At 48.9% G+C, this 16,767-nt stretch overlaps 1 protein-coding gene across 5 annotated transcripts in view; it reads left to right on the top strand.

Moving 5' to 3' along the window:
* Positions 1-16,130, top strand: part of AK8 (adenylate kinase 8) — a 151,033-nt gene extending 134,903 nt beyond the window's left edge. For all 5 annotated transcript variants that reach the window (XR_010148806.1, XM_001168661.7, XM_063788114.1 and 2 more), the window contains 2 exons: positions 14,149-14,229; positions 15,776-16,130. Coding sequence is in view for 4 of the 5 variants with exons in the window: in XM_001168661.7 (XP_001168661.3) it covers positions 14,149-14,229; positions 15,776-16,013 (319 nt within the window). In the remaining variant the exon portion in view is untranslated. The remainder of the gene's footprint in view (positions 1-14,148; positions 14,230-15,775) is intronic.
* The last annotated feature ends 637 nt before the right edge of the window (positions 16,131-16,767 follow it).

Raw genomic sequence — 16,767 nt, forward strand, 5'->3', positions numbered from 1 at the left:
TACTTAGATTGTGTTGATGATGGCACAACTCTGAATATACTAAATCCATTGAATTAGACTCATTACAGGGGTGAATTATAGCTCAGTAAAGATGTAAAAACAAAAACAAAAACAAAAACTAGGGCTCAAGACCCTCACGATGCTTCAGCTGGAGGCTGCGGTGACCCACTCCTTACAGCTGAGCCTCAGGCTGTTTCTGGAAGGGGGATCTGAGTGGGGCCTCTTGGTATCGGCCACACCTCAGGACACGGAGGAAATGTTCACCAACCCAGCCGTTTTTGGGGGGCTGTTGCTGACCAATGGATCTTGACTGGCGTCCAAACAGAGCGACTTCAGTGTTGATCAGTGTTCCCACTGTCAAGCTAAGTGGTTGTTAGAGCTCGGAGTACCAGGTAGAAGGCGTGGTGCAGTGCCCAGCGAAGATGGTGGGTTTCCAGGAGCATGCAGGAACTTTGTCTGCACTGACTGCTAACTCCCAAGTGTGCACAGGCATGAAGGAGCAGTGTCGGGGGGATTCGGACACAGGCCCTGCCTGGAACCAGGAAAAAGACCCGGCCAGAGTTTTTAAAGTGTGCTCCTGTGCCCCATACCTGCACCTGAGAGCTGCTGGTGCAGATGGTGCCGTGACCTGGCACAGACTGGCTGGGCTTGCCGTGGGTGATTCAGCTTGCCCAGGGTGCCCCCAGGAAATGGGGGGAAAAGGCACTCCCACCCATGTGGCAGGAAGGCTGGGTGGCCAGGTGCCACTTGGGAACAGGCAGATGATAGTGAGGGTCCTCAGACTGGGGATAGGACCCCCAGGCCCACCATCTTCTGAGAGTAGGACAAACACACCAGATGCCACCTCAAAGAAGTCTTCTGGACACTAGGATTGGTCAACTCTTCTGCATCCCCATCCATCAACGAAGGAGCCAAATGCGTCTGATGAGGAGTGCAGCCCTGGAGATGAAGATGACCGTTCATCAACCGTACTTTCCAAGGCCTGGGTGGGTTCCTCGCCTGGACCCACCGTGCAGGTGAGGGATGCAGCCCCAGAGTGGGGGGGCAGGGGGGTGCTCAGCTCTAAGACTGGAGGAGGCCAGAGGTGCACAGGTCTCTGTTCATCATCCCCATATCCAAACGGGGAGCCGACCAGAGCCAAGTCCCACCCATTCCAGCTGCTCATTCCACTGCGTAGTCGGGAACCTTACTTCTTCCCTCTCACCTCCCTAGAAATGTCTATTCCATGTCTCACACCTCTGGAGAAGGCTCAAAGCAAGTAACTCAGCCCACCACACACGGCCACTAAGGGCAAGATGAGCTCTGTGATGGAGAGAACTGGTACCCCCACGTGGTTATGGGCACGAACTTGGGAGCAGACAGTCCTGGGTTCAAGTCTCTGCCTCTTTTTAGCCAAATAACCTTGTGCGGGCATGTGCTCTTTCTAGGCCTCATTTGTTTCCTGATGTGAAAAGTAAGCTTAATCCAGCACCCAGACCTCATTTGGCTGTTGTGAGGATTACACAAAACCAGACATTTACAGCACCTGGCTTCAAACACGGTGCCTGATAAAAAGTGGCTGTCTGACCAGTACCCGTGTTGGTAAAATGGGAACAGTAATCCCTGCTCCGCCTTAGAGGGCTGCTGTGGCAGGGGCGTGCTAGAACTGGCCTGCACCAGCTGCTGAGGTCTGAATGTGCACTTCTCTTCCGCATTTAAGGACGCCATGTTGGCAGCTTGAAATTTACTAGATGGGGATATTGGCAAATGCTACAAATCAGGGGTCGTCCCTCCTCACTGCCAAAAGCTGGTTTACCAGCATGCCACTGTGTGGGAACCGAACAAGAATGCGTGCTTTGCCCCGCAAGGTAAGGGCCTTGTTCTGCCCCTACTTTATAACACCCCCGCCCCCAATCAACCTGCCTTCCTCCCCCTTGGGGCCTGGACCTAGTTTATAGAAGGCAGGGCTGTTGCTGTTGGTACACAGAGCATTTCTCTTTTCTTCCTGACTTCCATGTTAGTAGAAGTTGACATTTTTATTTTATTTTAATTGTTTTTAGTGAGAGGGTCTCACTGTGTTGCTCAGGCTGGCCTCAAACTTCTGGCCTCAAGCAGCCCTCCTGCCTCAGCCTCCCAAGTAGCTGGGATTATAGGCATGAGCCACTGTGCCTGGCTTGAAGTTGACTTAAAAAACAAAACAAAACAAAACAAAAACAACTCTGGCTTATTTCTCTTTACAAAAATCATATATGTTGTAAAAAGTTTTTTAAATATATGGAGCTAAAAAGAGAAAGATAAGCAGGAACAATCTTTTTTTTTTTTTTTTTTTTTTTGAGACAGAGTCACTCTCTGTTGCCCAGGCTGGAATGCAGTGACATGATCTCAGCTCACTGCAACCTCTGCTTCCCAGGTTCAAGCGATTCTCCTGCCTCAGCCTCCCAAGTAGCTGGGATTACAGGCATCTGCCATCACACCTGGCTTATCTTTAGTAGAGACTGGGTCTCACCGTCTTGGCCAGGCTGGTCTCAAACTCCTAATCTCAGGTAATCCACCTGCCTCGGCCTCCCAAAGTGCTGGGATTATAGGTATGAGCCACCACGCCCAGCCCAGAAATAATCATTCTTAATGTTACAGTCTTTTTCTTTTCTATACATTTTTTTTAGTGGGATCAAACAGTATTACCTGATATATAACCTGATTTTTTAAATTAACAATATGTCAGGCCAGGCATGGTGGCTCATGCCTATAATCCCAGCACTTTGGGAGGCTGAGGTTGGAGGGTCACTTCAGCCCAGGAATTCAAGACCAGCCTGGGCAACATAAGAAGAGTCTCTACAAAATTAAAAATTAAAAAGTTAGCTGGGTGTGGTGCGCACACGTGTGGTCCCAGCTACTTGGGGGACTGAAATGGAAGGATCACTTGAGCCCGGGAGATAGAGGCTGCAGGCAGTCATGATGGCTCCACTGCACTCCAGCCTGGGGGGGCAGAGTGAGACCCTGTCTCAAAAAAAAAAAAAAAAAAAGTCATGAACATATTTCTGCGTTGTTTGTTGTAATAGTGTCCACCAATGACCAAGTGTATCTCCTGGATTACTTCCTTTGGAAACTATCCTTGCCTCAAACGAGACGTTGCCCAAGGGAAACATCCCTGAACTTCCCCTCCCATCCCAGTCTAGCTAGAAATGGACAATAGTTTCGTTAGAGCAGCAAACTGTGGTCTGAACAAAGTATTATTTGCATTCTTATGAATGTTTGAATTTACCCTGAGCTATAAAGGACATATTTATTGTGATCAAATTGTACCGATCAACAGAAAAGGAGGCACTTGGTTTTAAAACTTTTTTAAATTAAAAAAAAGAAGAGTTGAACAGTCATTGGGAATAAACTTGAAGATGTGAAAACTGCCCATGTTAAGATACTTAGGCCGGGTGCGGTGGCTCAAATCTGTAATCCCAGCACTTTGGGAGGCTGAGGCGGGCAGATCACGAGGTCAGGAAATCGAGATCATCCTGGCTAACACAGTAAAACCTCATCTCTACTAAAAATACAAAAAATTAGCCGGGCGTGGTGGCACACACCTGTAGTCACAGCTACTCGGGAGGCTGAGGCAGGAGAATCACTTGAACCCGGGAGGCGGAGGTTGCAGTGAGCCGAGATTGTGCCACTGCACTCCAGCCTGGGCGACGGAGTGAGACTCTGTCTCAAAAAAAAAAAAAAAAAAGTAATTCAGCAATGGGAAATCTTGTGCTAAATATTTATTTAGCACTTAGCACATGCCAGGAATGAAGGACTCAGCGCCCACAAGGCTGTCCCAGCACCTGTGCTCAGACCGCCCACACCCAGGGTACTCAGAGGCGGAGTGTTTTCAATTTATTTGCTTGTTGTATCCTTTTCTGGTCTTATTGTACAATCCAGGACTCACAGTTTGATGATGACTAGTAGAAGTGAGAGTGGACATTCTTGCCTTGTTCTCAATTTTAGGGAGAAAGTGTTTAGTCTTTGGGCATTAAGTATGATCTTAACTATAGTTTTTAAGTAAATGCCCTTTATTGGGTTGAGGACTTTCCCTTCTATTTCTAGTTTGCTGAGAGTTTTTGTTAGGAATTGGTGTAAAATTTTGTCAGATCTTTTTCCACATCTGTTGAGATTATTATAAACTTTTTCTTCTAATGATACAGTAAATTACATTGATTGACTTTTGAATGTTAGCTTTCCATTCACAGGCTGAATCCCACTTGGTTGTGATGTATTGTTCTTTTTATGTAATGCTAGATTAATTAAATTTCCTAATATTCTGCTGAGGATTTTTGCATTTGTGTTTGTGAGGGATGTTGGTCTGTAGTTTTAATGTCTTTGTCTGGTTTTTGGTATCAAGGAAAAGCTGACGAATAAAATCAGTATTCCTTCCTCTATTTTCTGAAAGAGTTTATGTAGCATTTGCATTATAGTTTGTGTAGAATTAATACTGTCATATGGTTCATTGTTTTGTCCATCTGTTTATATGTATACATGCATGTATTCAGAACCTCATTAAATTGTAAGTTTATTCAAGGTCAGAGAACTTCTCTCCCCCAGTTGCCTTCATTATAATGTCTACTAACTACTTGTGTTTGTGTGTGTGTGTGTTAAATATATATAACATAAAGTTTACTATTTTGACCATCTTTAAGTGTAAGTTTAGTAGCATTAAGTACCTTCACATTGTTGTACAAACATCACCACCGCTCATCTCCAGAACTTTTTTGTCATCCCAAACTGAAACTCTAGACTCATTAAAACACTAATTCCCAATTTCCCCTTCCCCCTGCCCCTGGAAGCCCCATTCTACTTTCTGTCTGTATGAATTTGACTACCCTAGGGACCTCAAAAAGTGGAGTCATACAATGTTTGTCCTTTTGTATCTGTCTTATTTTACTTAGCATAATGTCTTCAAGGTTCATCCAGGTTTTAGCCTGTGTCAAAATTTTATTCCTTTCTTTTTTTTTTTTTTTTTTTTGAGATGGATTCTCACTCTGTCGCCCAGGCTGGAGTGCAGTGGCACAATCTCTGCTCACTTCAAGCTTCGCCTCCCGGGTTCACGCCATTCTCCTGCTTCAGCCTCCGGAGTAGCTGGGACTACGGGTGCCCGCCACCGTGCCCGGCTAATGTTTTGTATTTTTAGTAGAGACGGGGTTTCACCGTGGTCTCGATCTCCTGAGCTTGTGATCCGCCCACCTCGGCCTCCCAAAGTGCTGGGATTACAGGTGTGAGCCACCGCGCCCAGCCCAAATTTTATTCCTTTTTAAGACTGATTGGCCAGGCACAGTGGCTCACGCCTGTAACCCCAACACTTTGGGAGGCTGAAGTGGGCGGATCACCTGAGGTCAGGAGTTTGAGACCAGCCTGGCCAACATGGTGGATCCCCGTCTCTACTAAAAATACAAAAAATTAGCTGGGCATGGTGGTACCCACCTGTAATCCCAGCTACTCGGGAGGCTGAGGCAGGAGAATTGCTTGAATCCGGGAGGCGGAGGTTGCAGTGAGCCAAGATCGCACCATTCCACTCCAGACTGGGGGACAAGAGCGAGACTTCGTGTCAAAAAAAAAAAAAAGACTGAATAGTATTTCATTGTATGTACAGTCATGCACTGCATAACAACATTTTGGTCAATGACAGACCACACATTCAATGGTGGTCCCATAAGATTCTGATACCCTATTTTTACTGTGCCTTTTCTATGTTTAGATATGTGTGGATACACAAGTACTTACCATTGCATTATAATTGCCTACAGTATTCAGTGCGGTAACATGCTGTACAGGACTGCAGCCTAGTTGTGTGGTAGGCTATACCAACTAGGTATGAGTAAGTGTACTCCATGGTGTTCACAAAACAACACATTTCTCAGAACGTGTCCCTGTTATTAAGCAACGCATGACTGTATAGACCACATTTTGTTTATCCATTCATCTATTGATGAACAGTTGGGTTGTTTTCACCTTTCGGCTGTTGCGAATCGTGCTGCTAAGAACACTGGTGTACAAATACCTGTTCAAGTCCCTGCTTTCGGTTCTTCTGGTTATGTCCTCCGAAGTGGCACTGCTGGGTCGATGTTTAATTTTTCGAGGAGCCAGCACAGCATTTTCCACAGGAGGTGCACCATGCTGTATTGCCAGCAGCAATGTGCAAGAGCGCCAATCTCTCTACAGTCTAGCCAACACTTACTTTATGGGTTTTTTTTAAATGTGTAATAGTCATTCTACTGAGTGTGAAGTAGTATCTCCCTGTGGTTATGTCATATTGCTTTGTGTAGGGTTTTGCAATCGTGGAGGCTTATTGGTTAAGATCAAGAAGCCAACACAGTCAGGCCCCTGCCTCTGGGCAGAACTGGGCATCATATTTGCAGTCAGTTATTGTACATCGTATCTCTCAACTTACCCAATCCGTCCATGGATCCAGAGTAAATTTCACCCTCAGTTTCTAGTGATGAAAGCAGGGGATGAGCTTCAAGGTCATTGAGGAAGGAGGCTTCCTGTGTTCTTCAAACAGAATCTCAGGCAGTGTGGCTAGAGTGGGCGTTACCAGGGTGGGTCAGGGGATCCCAGTTGTCATTGGATACCTGACACCAATGCTCAGAGTGACAGAGTATGAACCCCTCAGCTCTCTGGGACCCAGTAGACTAAGTAGATTGAATCAGGGCAGTGGTGCTCAACCCTGGCTGCACATTGCAGCCACCCAAGGAGCTTTTATTTAGTTAGTTATTTAGAGATGGAGTCTTGCTTTGTCGCCCAGGCTGGAGTGCAGTGGCGCGATCTCCACTCACTGCAACCTCCACCTCTCGGGTTCAAGTGATTCTCGTGCTTCAGTCTCCTGAGTAGCTGGGACTACAGGCGCATGCCACCATGCCTAGCTAATTTTTGTATTTTTTAGTAGAGATGGGGTTTCACCATGCTGGCCAGTCTGGTCTCAAACTCCTGACCTCAGGTGATCCGTCCATCTCAGCCTGCCAAACTATTGGGATTACAGGTGTGAGCCACCGTGCCCAACCTATTTATTTATTTAGACAGGGTCTTTCTCTGTCACCCAGGCTGGAGTACAGTGGTGTGATTGTAGCTCACTGCAGCCTCAAACTCCTGGGCTCAAGCGACCCTCCCACCTCAGCCTCCCAAGTAGCCAGAACTATCGGTGCGCCACCACACTGGGCTAATTTTTAAAAACTTTTTGTAGAGATGAGGTCTCACTATGTTGCCCAGGTTGGTCTTGAACTCCTGAGCTCAAGTGATCCTCCTGTGTCAGCCTTCCAAAGTGCTGGGGTTACAGGCGTGAGCACCACACCCAGTGAGGAGCTTGTAAAAATCCCATTTTCAGGCCTCACCCTGGACCAATTATACCAGAATCTCTGGGAGTGGTGCCCAGGCCTCAGTACGCTCAAAGCTCTTGTTGGTTTCAGGGTGCGGCCAAGGATGAGACCATGGATTAGAGCCATGGCTCCCATACCTGCCTGGGCATGAACATCACCCGAGCTTCTGACTTACGAATGCAGGTCTCCCAGCCCCTCACCTGGAGGTTTTGGTTCAGTAGCTCTTGGGGGAAGGGGTGCCTGCAATCTGTATTTTACGCAAGCCTTCCAGATAATTCTCAACACCAGACAAATCTTGGAAACACGGGTCAGAGTGGCCCTTCTCCAACCTTAATGTGCCTACAAATCACTGAGGATCTTGTTAAAACATGGACTCCAGTGGGTGGGCAGTGGGGCTTGAGATCTGTGTCGTTAATAAGCTCTGGGGAGGTGCTGAGGCAGCTGATCCAGGGTGCCCACCTGGAGCAGGGATTAGAGGCCTCCCAAAACACCTTCCACCTCCCTTCCAGAAGCATCCACCAGCCTGAAGTTCTGCAATCCCAGGGGCAGGTAGAGTGCCCGCCCCTGGCCAGTCCCGGCACCCACTACCCTCACCCACACCAGGAGGGTCTGCCCAGCACACCCTGTTTTGAGTATTCTTTGCTTTCACCATTCTCCCTTTCCTGGCTCTGTAATAAACAGCAGAAAACAAAAAACCAGTGGCTGGTGGCACGCACAGAGCAGTAGCTCTCAGCAGCGTGGCCTGGGCTGCCCCTGCACCCTGCCACCTGGCCCTCACATTGGGCGCAATGAGCCAGGATAATCAGAAGCTTCCAGCATGGAGCAGGGCCCTCCGCAGCGAGGCTGTCCCCAGCAGCGTGCTTCAAGCACCCATTTGGTGTCCTTGTGCGTCTCATCTTGCCAGCCTTTCACAAGCCATTCCCTTGAATGACGACAAGCAGTCTTGGTACGCTGGGTTAAAAGTCTTTCAAATGGGGCTTGTTTATGAAGCAGCTTCAATTATCAGGGATTTCCAAACCGGCTTCCTTTCTACTGGCGTCGGCATCCAGAGCCGCCAGCCGCGGTGACAGCCGTGTTTTGGTGTTGCCGTTGGGCCTTGCAGTACCGGGGGTGCGAGGGGGGCCGCGTGTTCACAGCATCAGGGATGAAAGCCGCTGCGACACCTGCACTCCCTGTGTTTACACACTCCCCGATCTCGCATTTTTTTTTTTTTAGTGGCTGTTATTTTGCAGCACGTTGTGAATGGAAGTCATTATCAAGCACATGTGCAAGGAGGACGTGGCTTTTCATGGGCTTTTCATGGCTCCCGGCCGCTCCAGGCTGCTGGGGAAACAGTTGGGCTCGCTTCCTGGAGGGGCAGCTGCAGTTTTCATCAGGCACCAGTGAGGAGCTTCCTGGCGACTGGGCAGAAGCAAAGCTCAGCGAACAGCATGGGCAAAGTGAGAGAGAGAGAAGCAAGGCCACAGGAGAAGCTGGCCTCGAAGGAGAAAGAGATTGTGGCTCAGGGACTCATAGTTGTTTTAAGTTCACACATTTTCTAGAAGCAAGTGGCACTGGAAAAACTGGATATATGATGTGTTCTTTGGGTAACAGTTGCAGGAAACCCAGCCTAGGCAAGAGAAGAGGTGTATATATTCATACATACATGAATATATACATATTCATGTGCCTGAGGCTGGCTACAGGCACAGCTTGATCCAAGGCCCCAAACAATGTCTCTCACCATCTTTCTGCTCTCGTGGCGTGAACTTCATTCTCAGTTACGCTCTCTTTGGGTGCAGGCCCCAGGGAACCCCGGGCTTCCACTTCATTGCCTTTTCAGCTTCATCAGAAATGAGGCTCATTTCTCTCCAGCAACCCCTGGGGTGGCTTCTCATAGACCCGGCTTGGATCAGCCTTGCATTCTAAACAAATTCCTGTGGCCTGGAAGAGCCAGCACTCAGACTGGTGACCTCTGGGCCTCCCTCAGGCCCAGCCCTGCAGCCCTGGGGCAAACTAGTTCAGGAACCGGTCATAATCCTGAAAGATACAATCCTGAATGCCATAATCCCAAATGTTAAAATCCTGAAAGGTCAGAAATCCCTAACGTCTAAAATTCTGAAAATCACAATGCTGAAAGATCAAAATCCCAAAAATATAACTGTGGAAAAAAACATTGTTTAATTATTTAAAAGATGTTTATTTACATACAGAAAAGGGGATTTTTTTGAGATATTAAAAACACCACAGAGCACTTTGTAGGCCAATTTACACAATAAAATTGGCCGTAATAACTCAGGTACACTGAGCATAAACACTCAGGTACACTAATAACTGTCACACGGGTATTACAGTTTTGAGCAGATGAACCATCTTCATAAAGAAATAGGTTAAAAATGAAATATATAAATGCATATTACCATGGTTGGTCATTGTGGGAACCCAGCTTTATAACTGTGGTCATCTGAAATACCATGACAGACCACCTACCTTTGTTTTTTGTTTTGTTTTTCAGAGACGGGGTCTCGCAATGTTGCCCAGGCTGGCCTTGAACTCCTGGGCTCAAGGGATCCTCCCACCTCAGCACAACCTAAGTCTTTTGACAGGATTGACCAAAAACCCAGATGGGTCAGCACCACGTATGTAGTCATCCAGAGAGCTGAGCTCTCGAGAAACTTTATCCTTCTCAAATGCAGTTGCATAAATAGGACATCTCGTCATTTACTGAGGAAGTTTTAAACTTTCCATGTCCATATGCAGTGCTCACACACACTCAGCCTTGTGATAAGCCCTTTCATGAAATCAAATTTCTGATGTCCACAGCAGCAGAAGCACAGCCTATCCAGCCCTCAGAGAGAGACCAGTTCGCCTTCTGTGTTGGTTCTCTCCAGAACCCTGGCTGATTACACAGGGTGCGCCAACACTGAGGGCAGGGCAGGGCTTCCCCACCCACCCTCTCAGACTCACAGCTCTCTCCTCTGGAGACACCTGCACAGACACGCCCAAAAGAATCCTTTACCACGTTGCTAGGCGCTCCTTCATCCAGTCAAGGTGACACATAAAATTAAGTCCACAAGTCCACCTATTGTCAACTTGGCACCCATAGCCACCTCCTGACACCATACTTAGTTTCCAAGATGATGCAGCTAGCCTGGGCACTGCTGAAAACACACAAATCACTCAGAATTCGGCTTTCAGGATTTCCACATTTAGGATTTTAATCTTTTGAAATTGTGATTTTCAGGATTTTAGACATTAGAATTTAGACTTTAGGGATATTGAGCTTTCAGGATTTCGGCGTTTGGGATTGTGACATTTGGGATTGCTCTTTCAGGATTATGATCCATACCCGGGAGTTCCAGCCAAGCCACAGGGAGGCGAGGGGGCCAAGGTGGCTCCCAGAGGGAATCAGGAGAATGAAAAGGCGTCTACAAGCCAAGGAGAACAGTTGAGTGTGAGGACAGCGTGCGGGATCGGGGGCAGCCCCGGCTTTGCCGAGGCCAGGTCCCTCATCTCACTGTAAAACATGAGGTTTTGGCTCAGATTCATAGTGATGTTTAAGGACCGGCACCCCTCTGAGAATCTGATGAGCCCACCCAACACCCAGTAGGGCACACATTCTCCATGTAGTCAGCAGTTTGTATCTAATTTCCGGGGCTCACAGGACCTGTGGGGAGCCTGGCTCAGAATCCCTGGCCCAGGTGTTTTCCAAGGCAGTGGATTCCAGTGACCAGGGCCAAACTGGGCTCCCTCCAGTGCCCCTGACTGAGCAGTTCTGGGCGAGGGGCATAGGCATCCACCATCAAAGGCTCCTGACGGGATTCTGATGCAACTGGACCCTGGGAATTACGTGTCTAAGATCCCGCCCAACCCTAGGATTTTAGATCACTCTCTGTTCTACCAGTTAGATGAGTTTTTTTGGCAGGGATGGAAAAAAAAAAAAAAACAAAAAACAGGCAGTGGGCAGAGACTTTAAAAAGAATTCTAGGCCTGGATACCATGGGTTGGTTCATTTCTTCATTCCTTCACACGCATTTCCTGGGCACGTGCTGTTATTGCTCTGGACAGAGCAGGTGACACCTGTGCCCCAAAGGCTGGTCTGGGCCCCGTGGGAACCAGTGTCCCATTGGACCTACCAAAGCGTGGCCTCTTGGCAGCCCGCTCAACACATCTGGAGAATTCCAAGGATGTCAGTGAGGGGCTGCTTTTGTTCACTGACTTGGAGGAGGCAGTCTGAAACGAACAGAAAAGCCTCCCACCGTGTTGTCAGCTTGGCACCCATAGGCACCTCCTGAAACCATATTTAGTTTCCAAGACAATAACAAGGTCATAGTCCCGCCTAACATGACGCAGCTAGCCTGGGCACCGCTGAAAACACACGACTCTCAGAATTCGGCTTTCAGGATCTCCACATTTGGGATTTTAATCTTTCGATCACTCTTTTGATTTAGTCCTTTGATTATGCTAGGAGGGAAGGAGGGAGGTCTCATTTGTGTGTGTTTTCTCTGCACGTAGAGGTGCTTCTGGCCTGAGTTTACTTTCTTGAAAGTGAAATGAATACAAGGCTTTGGGTGCACAGGGAGTGTTTGTTGTCACTGATGTTTTCTTGTTGTCGTTGATGTTGTCACCAACTTTGGCCCCAGTGGAAACTGCACATGCCAGTCATAGGACCTGTCAATGTCGTCAAGGAGGAGACTCTTAAATGTAGTGCCTAAATTCGATCTGGTGAGCTGGCAAACACTGGAGCTTCCTACTGTGTCCGACACACAGCCAGCACTTGATAAATATATGTATAAATGAATTAAAGGACAAATGAGCAAATAGTGAGCAATGGAATGTTCTAGAAGTTATTTTTAAAAAATGAACCAGATGGTTTAGCGCTAGAAGACCTGGCTTAGCTCTGTGGGTGGGAGCTCCTAGGTCTTGGCTCATCCCCAGCCCCCTCCTCTCCCAGCCAGAGCAGCCACACCTCTTCTCATTCTGTTTGTTCACACACTGTCCCAGGCAGGGCTCCTCAGCCATGCACTTGACATTTGGGGCCAGATCATTATTTGAGGTGGGTGCTGTCCTGTACATTATAAGGTGCTTTCCAGCATCACTGTCCAGCTAGGAAAACAAAACATGTCTCCAGACATTTTGCCAGATGGTTTCTGGAGAACAAAATCACCCCTGGTGGAGAACCACTCTCCTAAGGTCTTATATAGGCCAGATATGGTGGCTCATGCCTGTAATCCCAGCGCTTTGAGAGGCTGAAGGGGGCAGATTTCTTGAGCCCAGGAGTTCAAGAACAGCTGGGCAACATAGTGAGACCCCCATCTCTGAAAAAAAGATAACAAAACTTATCTGGGTGGGGTGGTGCGCACCTGTAGTCCCAGCTACTCAGGATGCTGAGATGGGCAGATTGACTGAGCCTGGGAGGTCACTCCACTGCACTCCAGCCTGAGCAACAATGTGAGACCCTGCCTCTAAAAGAAAAAAAAAAGGTTTCATATAAAGTAAGTGTTCCATTGCCCTAAAAAGGGGGGTGGGGATTAAACCATTGGAACTAGGAGTTTGAGAGATGAATTCCCTGGTGCTCCCAGTCTGAGAATCATGAGAAGTGAGCCCTTCATCTCTTCTGCTGGGTTCTGATTTGGGCTTATTAGCAGGAGTGTCCTGCTCCTTTGGGTCCAGGGCTCCTTTGAAAAAGAGGAAGTGAGAAAGCTGAGAACAACCAACCTCCACCTCTCCAAGGAGGACAGGGGAAGTCAGGGAGCCTGAACTCCCAGGAAGGGTATCTAGGAATGGTGATTAAATTATAACAGCTGCCACGCTGGGGTACCGAGTCTGTGCAGACCTCACACTGAGCTTGTCACACACTTTATCTTGTTAAATCTTCAACACCAGGGAACTATAATTAACCCCATTTTGTAGTTGGGGTAACTGAGTCTGACAGAGGCTGGGTCAGTGGCCCAAGCTCACACAGCAAGTCCATAGTGGAGGTGAGAGTCTAGCCCAAGTCTGTGTGGCTCTAGAGAACAAGATGTTCCCCCAAAGCTCACCCAAACAATGACCCCCATCCCCGGGAGTCCCACCCCCAGGAGTGATGGGGGCTGAGAGCTATCCCTGAACCAGGGGAGCCTAGTGCATCCTTGCAGGGAGCCCTGCTGTCCCGCATCTGTCCCTGGTGACCTCCAAGTGTGGTATCCCAGAGCCCTGAGCAGTGGCTCCAGTGGCTCCACCCACATGCGGAAAATGATGCCCACCCTCGTCTGGGGTGATGAGAGTCAGCCTGGGTTTGCTCCCCATGACCATCTGCTTGTTCTTGTCTTAATTGCACCCAAAATCTAATGCATAGAGGTAACCAGGTGATGATACAGAGAGGTCAATCCCATTGAAAGAAGAGTTTGTTACTCACAGCTCCCAGGAAAAGGGGGACACACCATGACATGCAGGACCTGGGGAGGCACCAGGGTTGGTCAGGTGGCAGCAGGAGTGAGGGGAGAGCATGCCCCAGAATGCAGACAAGTCACAGTGAGCATAGGACTGGGCAGTTTGAATAATTTTGCCAAGCTTGGTCTACAGGGATGGTCTCTAGTTGCCTGGCACCCAGCCCTGAGGTGATTTAGGGCAGGAAGAATATTGGTTTGGGGTGTGAGAGTCAGATGAAGGAAGCAGTTGGGGACACAGGCTCTGGAGTGGTTGGGTTGTACCTGAAAGGCAGGTTTGCAGGCACATTGCTTGCTGGCTCTAGGAATCAGCCAGCCCTGGGAGGAGCAGTCTCTCCAGGATTCTCAAGACCCCAGGATGTCACAGCATCATAAAATACAGGAAATAAAAACCATTATTAATATGGTTTATTTCCTTATAGGGTGTTTTTCCTGAATGTGCCATTTGATTCCATCATGGAGCGGCTGACTCTGAGAAGAATTGATCCAGTCACTGGGGAAAGGTTTGTGCTGTGTTCCTGGTGGTTGGCAGTCTGGGGGCTGCCAGGGGCCAGACCCAACTGAGTGACAAATGCCATGGTGGAAACACTGCAGGGATAACACTGGTGACCACTGAAGGACGATTATCAAAATGGACTTTATCCAACTGGCTGTTCTGTGCAATATCTGTTGACCCTCTTTGCCTGGAAGGATAACCAGGAAATTTATGTCTAAAGCAACACAATGGTGAAATGTTCACCCACTCTATCCTGGGATCAACAGCTTAATCCCAGCATGTGAAACAGCAGCCTTGGGTGGGCGTCACCTGTTTCCTCACTGGCCTTTCCTCGAGCCACGATGCATCCCAGTGGTGGTTGCTGTACAAACACATCCCCATGGGCACAAGTTGCCTTTGAGGCTTCCCATAGTTACAGGAGGTAGATTCCGAGTTTGATTCTGCAGTCTGACCAAATACAATCACTGCATTCATGTTGAAATGCAATGGAAACCCCACAATCACTAAGAGGCGGGTGTCGTCATCTCTCCTGACAGTCAGGGTCACATTTCTTGGTAGGGACGCAGGAGTGGGGTGGGGGGGGCGGGCAGGAAGGAAGTGCAGGGATTTTTCTAAAATGTAGACCTGATTTGTCATGGGAGTTTTTAGCTTTCCCATCTCAAGTGCTGTGGCCTTCATGTCACCCTGTCCCTGCGGTCTCTCCCAACAGTGAATGGCTGTAGTACTTCCTTCCATCTCCACAGTTGCTGTAATGTCCCACTCCCTCATCTGACTGTGAGCTCCATAGGCACAGAGCCAGCGCCTGTCCTGCTTACCATGGCACTGTCAGCGGCAGATTTAACGCAGGACTCAGTGCAGATAAACATTGAATGGAAGGGAGGAAGAAGGAACAAGAGGCCGGGCACGGTGGCTCACGCCTGTAATCCCAGCACTTTGGGAGGCCAAGGCAGGTGGATCACCTGAGGTCAGGAGTTTGAGACCAGCTTGGCCAACATGATGAAACCCCTTCTTTACTAAAAATACAAAAATTAGCTGGGCAGTAGTGGTGCACGCCTGGGAGGCAGAGGTTGTGGTGAGCCAAGATCACGCCACTGCACTCCAGCCTGGGCAAGAGAGTGAGACCCTGTCTCAAAAAAGAAAAGAAAAAGGAAGAAGAAGAGAAAGGAAGGGAGGGAGGGAGGGAGAGAAGAGAGGAAGGATAGGGGAGGGAGGGGAGATAGGAAGGAAGGAGGGAAGGAAGGAAGGAGGGAAGGAAGGAAGGAGGGAAGGAGGGAGGGAGGAAGGAAAGAATTTGCCCATATATGATTGTATTCTGTCCTCCTATCACTGATCTCTCTCCCTCTCCCTTGAGCGGGGAGCACATCTTGGATCCCTCTGTAGCTCCAGGGCCCATCAGTCAAAGGTGTGCACACAGTGGTACACAGTAGTAAATGTTTGGTGATGGTGGTGGTGGCCAGGACACCCCAAATTGGTCCACAGTAGAGTAGAGGGTCCCTTTCTCCCCTGCTTCCGGGCCAGGCCATGGGTCACCTGCTTTCCTTCCTCCCTTGCAGGTACCACCTCATGTACAAGCCACCTCCCACCATGGAGATCCAGGCTCGCCTCCTGCAGAACCCAAAGGATGCTGAAGAGCAGGTCAAGCTGAAAATGGACCTGTTCTACAGGAACTCGGCTGACTTGGAGCAGTTGTATGGGTCGGCCATCACCCTCAATGGGGACCAGGACCCATACACAGTCTTCGAATACATCGAGAGCGGGATCATTAATCCCCTGCCCAAGAAAATCCCCTGATGGGTTCAGAGCCAGGAGCGCCGCCCCAGGGAAAGAGTTAATCCCCTGCCCCCAGCGCCCCAGCCTCGGCACAGCTCCCCTAAAAAGCCAATAAAGCCTGCTGGATACAGTCTCGTACGTCCTGAAGGTGAGGTGGCTGGAAGTTGGCCTCGTGTAGGGGTCTGGGGACACAGGACAGGTGAAGCCCACAGTGGTGATAAAATGGAGTGCAGGCCGGGTCTCTGGAGTCGGACCTGGGACAAATGGTGGCTCCAGCACCAACGCATGGTGTGTCCTTGGAGTCCCAACCCACAGAGCCTCTCTTCTCACAACCAACTTGAGGCTAAAAACCGTAGCCGCCTCGCAGGGTTGCTGTGGGATAAAGAGTGGTGATGCCGATAAAGATCTTAGCGCAGTGCCGGGCTCTGGAAGCACTCAACAAACACAGCTTTTAAAACACCCACCTTGGCCGGGTGCAGTGGCTCATGCCTATAATCCCAGCACTTTGGGAGGCCGAGGCGTGTGGATCACAAAGTCAGGAGTTCGAGACCAGCCTGGCCAATATGGTGAAACCCCGTCTCTACTAAAAATACAAAAATTAGTTGGGCGTGGTGGCTGAAGCCTGTAGTCCCAGTTACTCAGGAGGTTGAGGCAGGAGAATCCCTTGAACCCGGGAGGCGGAGGTTGCAGTGAGCCAAGATTGCGCCACTGCACTCCAGCCTGGGTGACAGAGCGAGACTCCATCTCAAAAAACAAAACAAAACAGAAAAACCAA

Source organism: Pan troglodytes, chromosome 11 (genome assembly GCF_028858775.2).
Source record: "Pan troglodytes isolate AG18354 chromosome 11, NHGRI_mPanTro3-v2.0_pri, whole genome shotgun sequence".
In the NCBI taxonomy this organism is placed as follows: Eukaryota; Metazoa; Chordata; class Mammalia; order Primates; family Hominidae; genus Pan; species Pan troglodytes.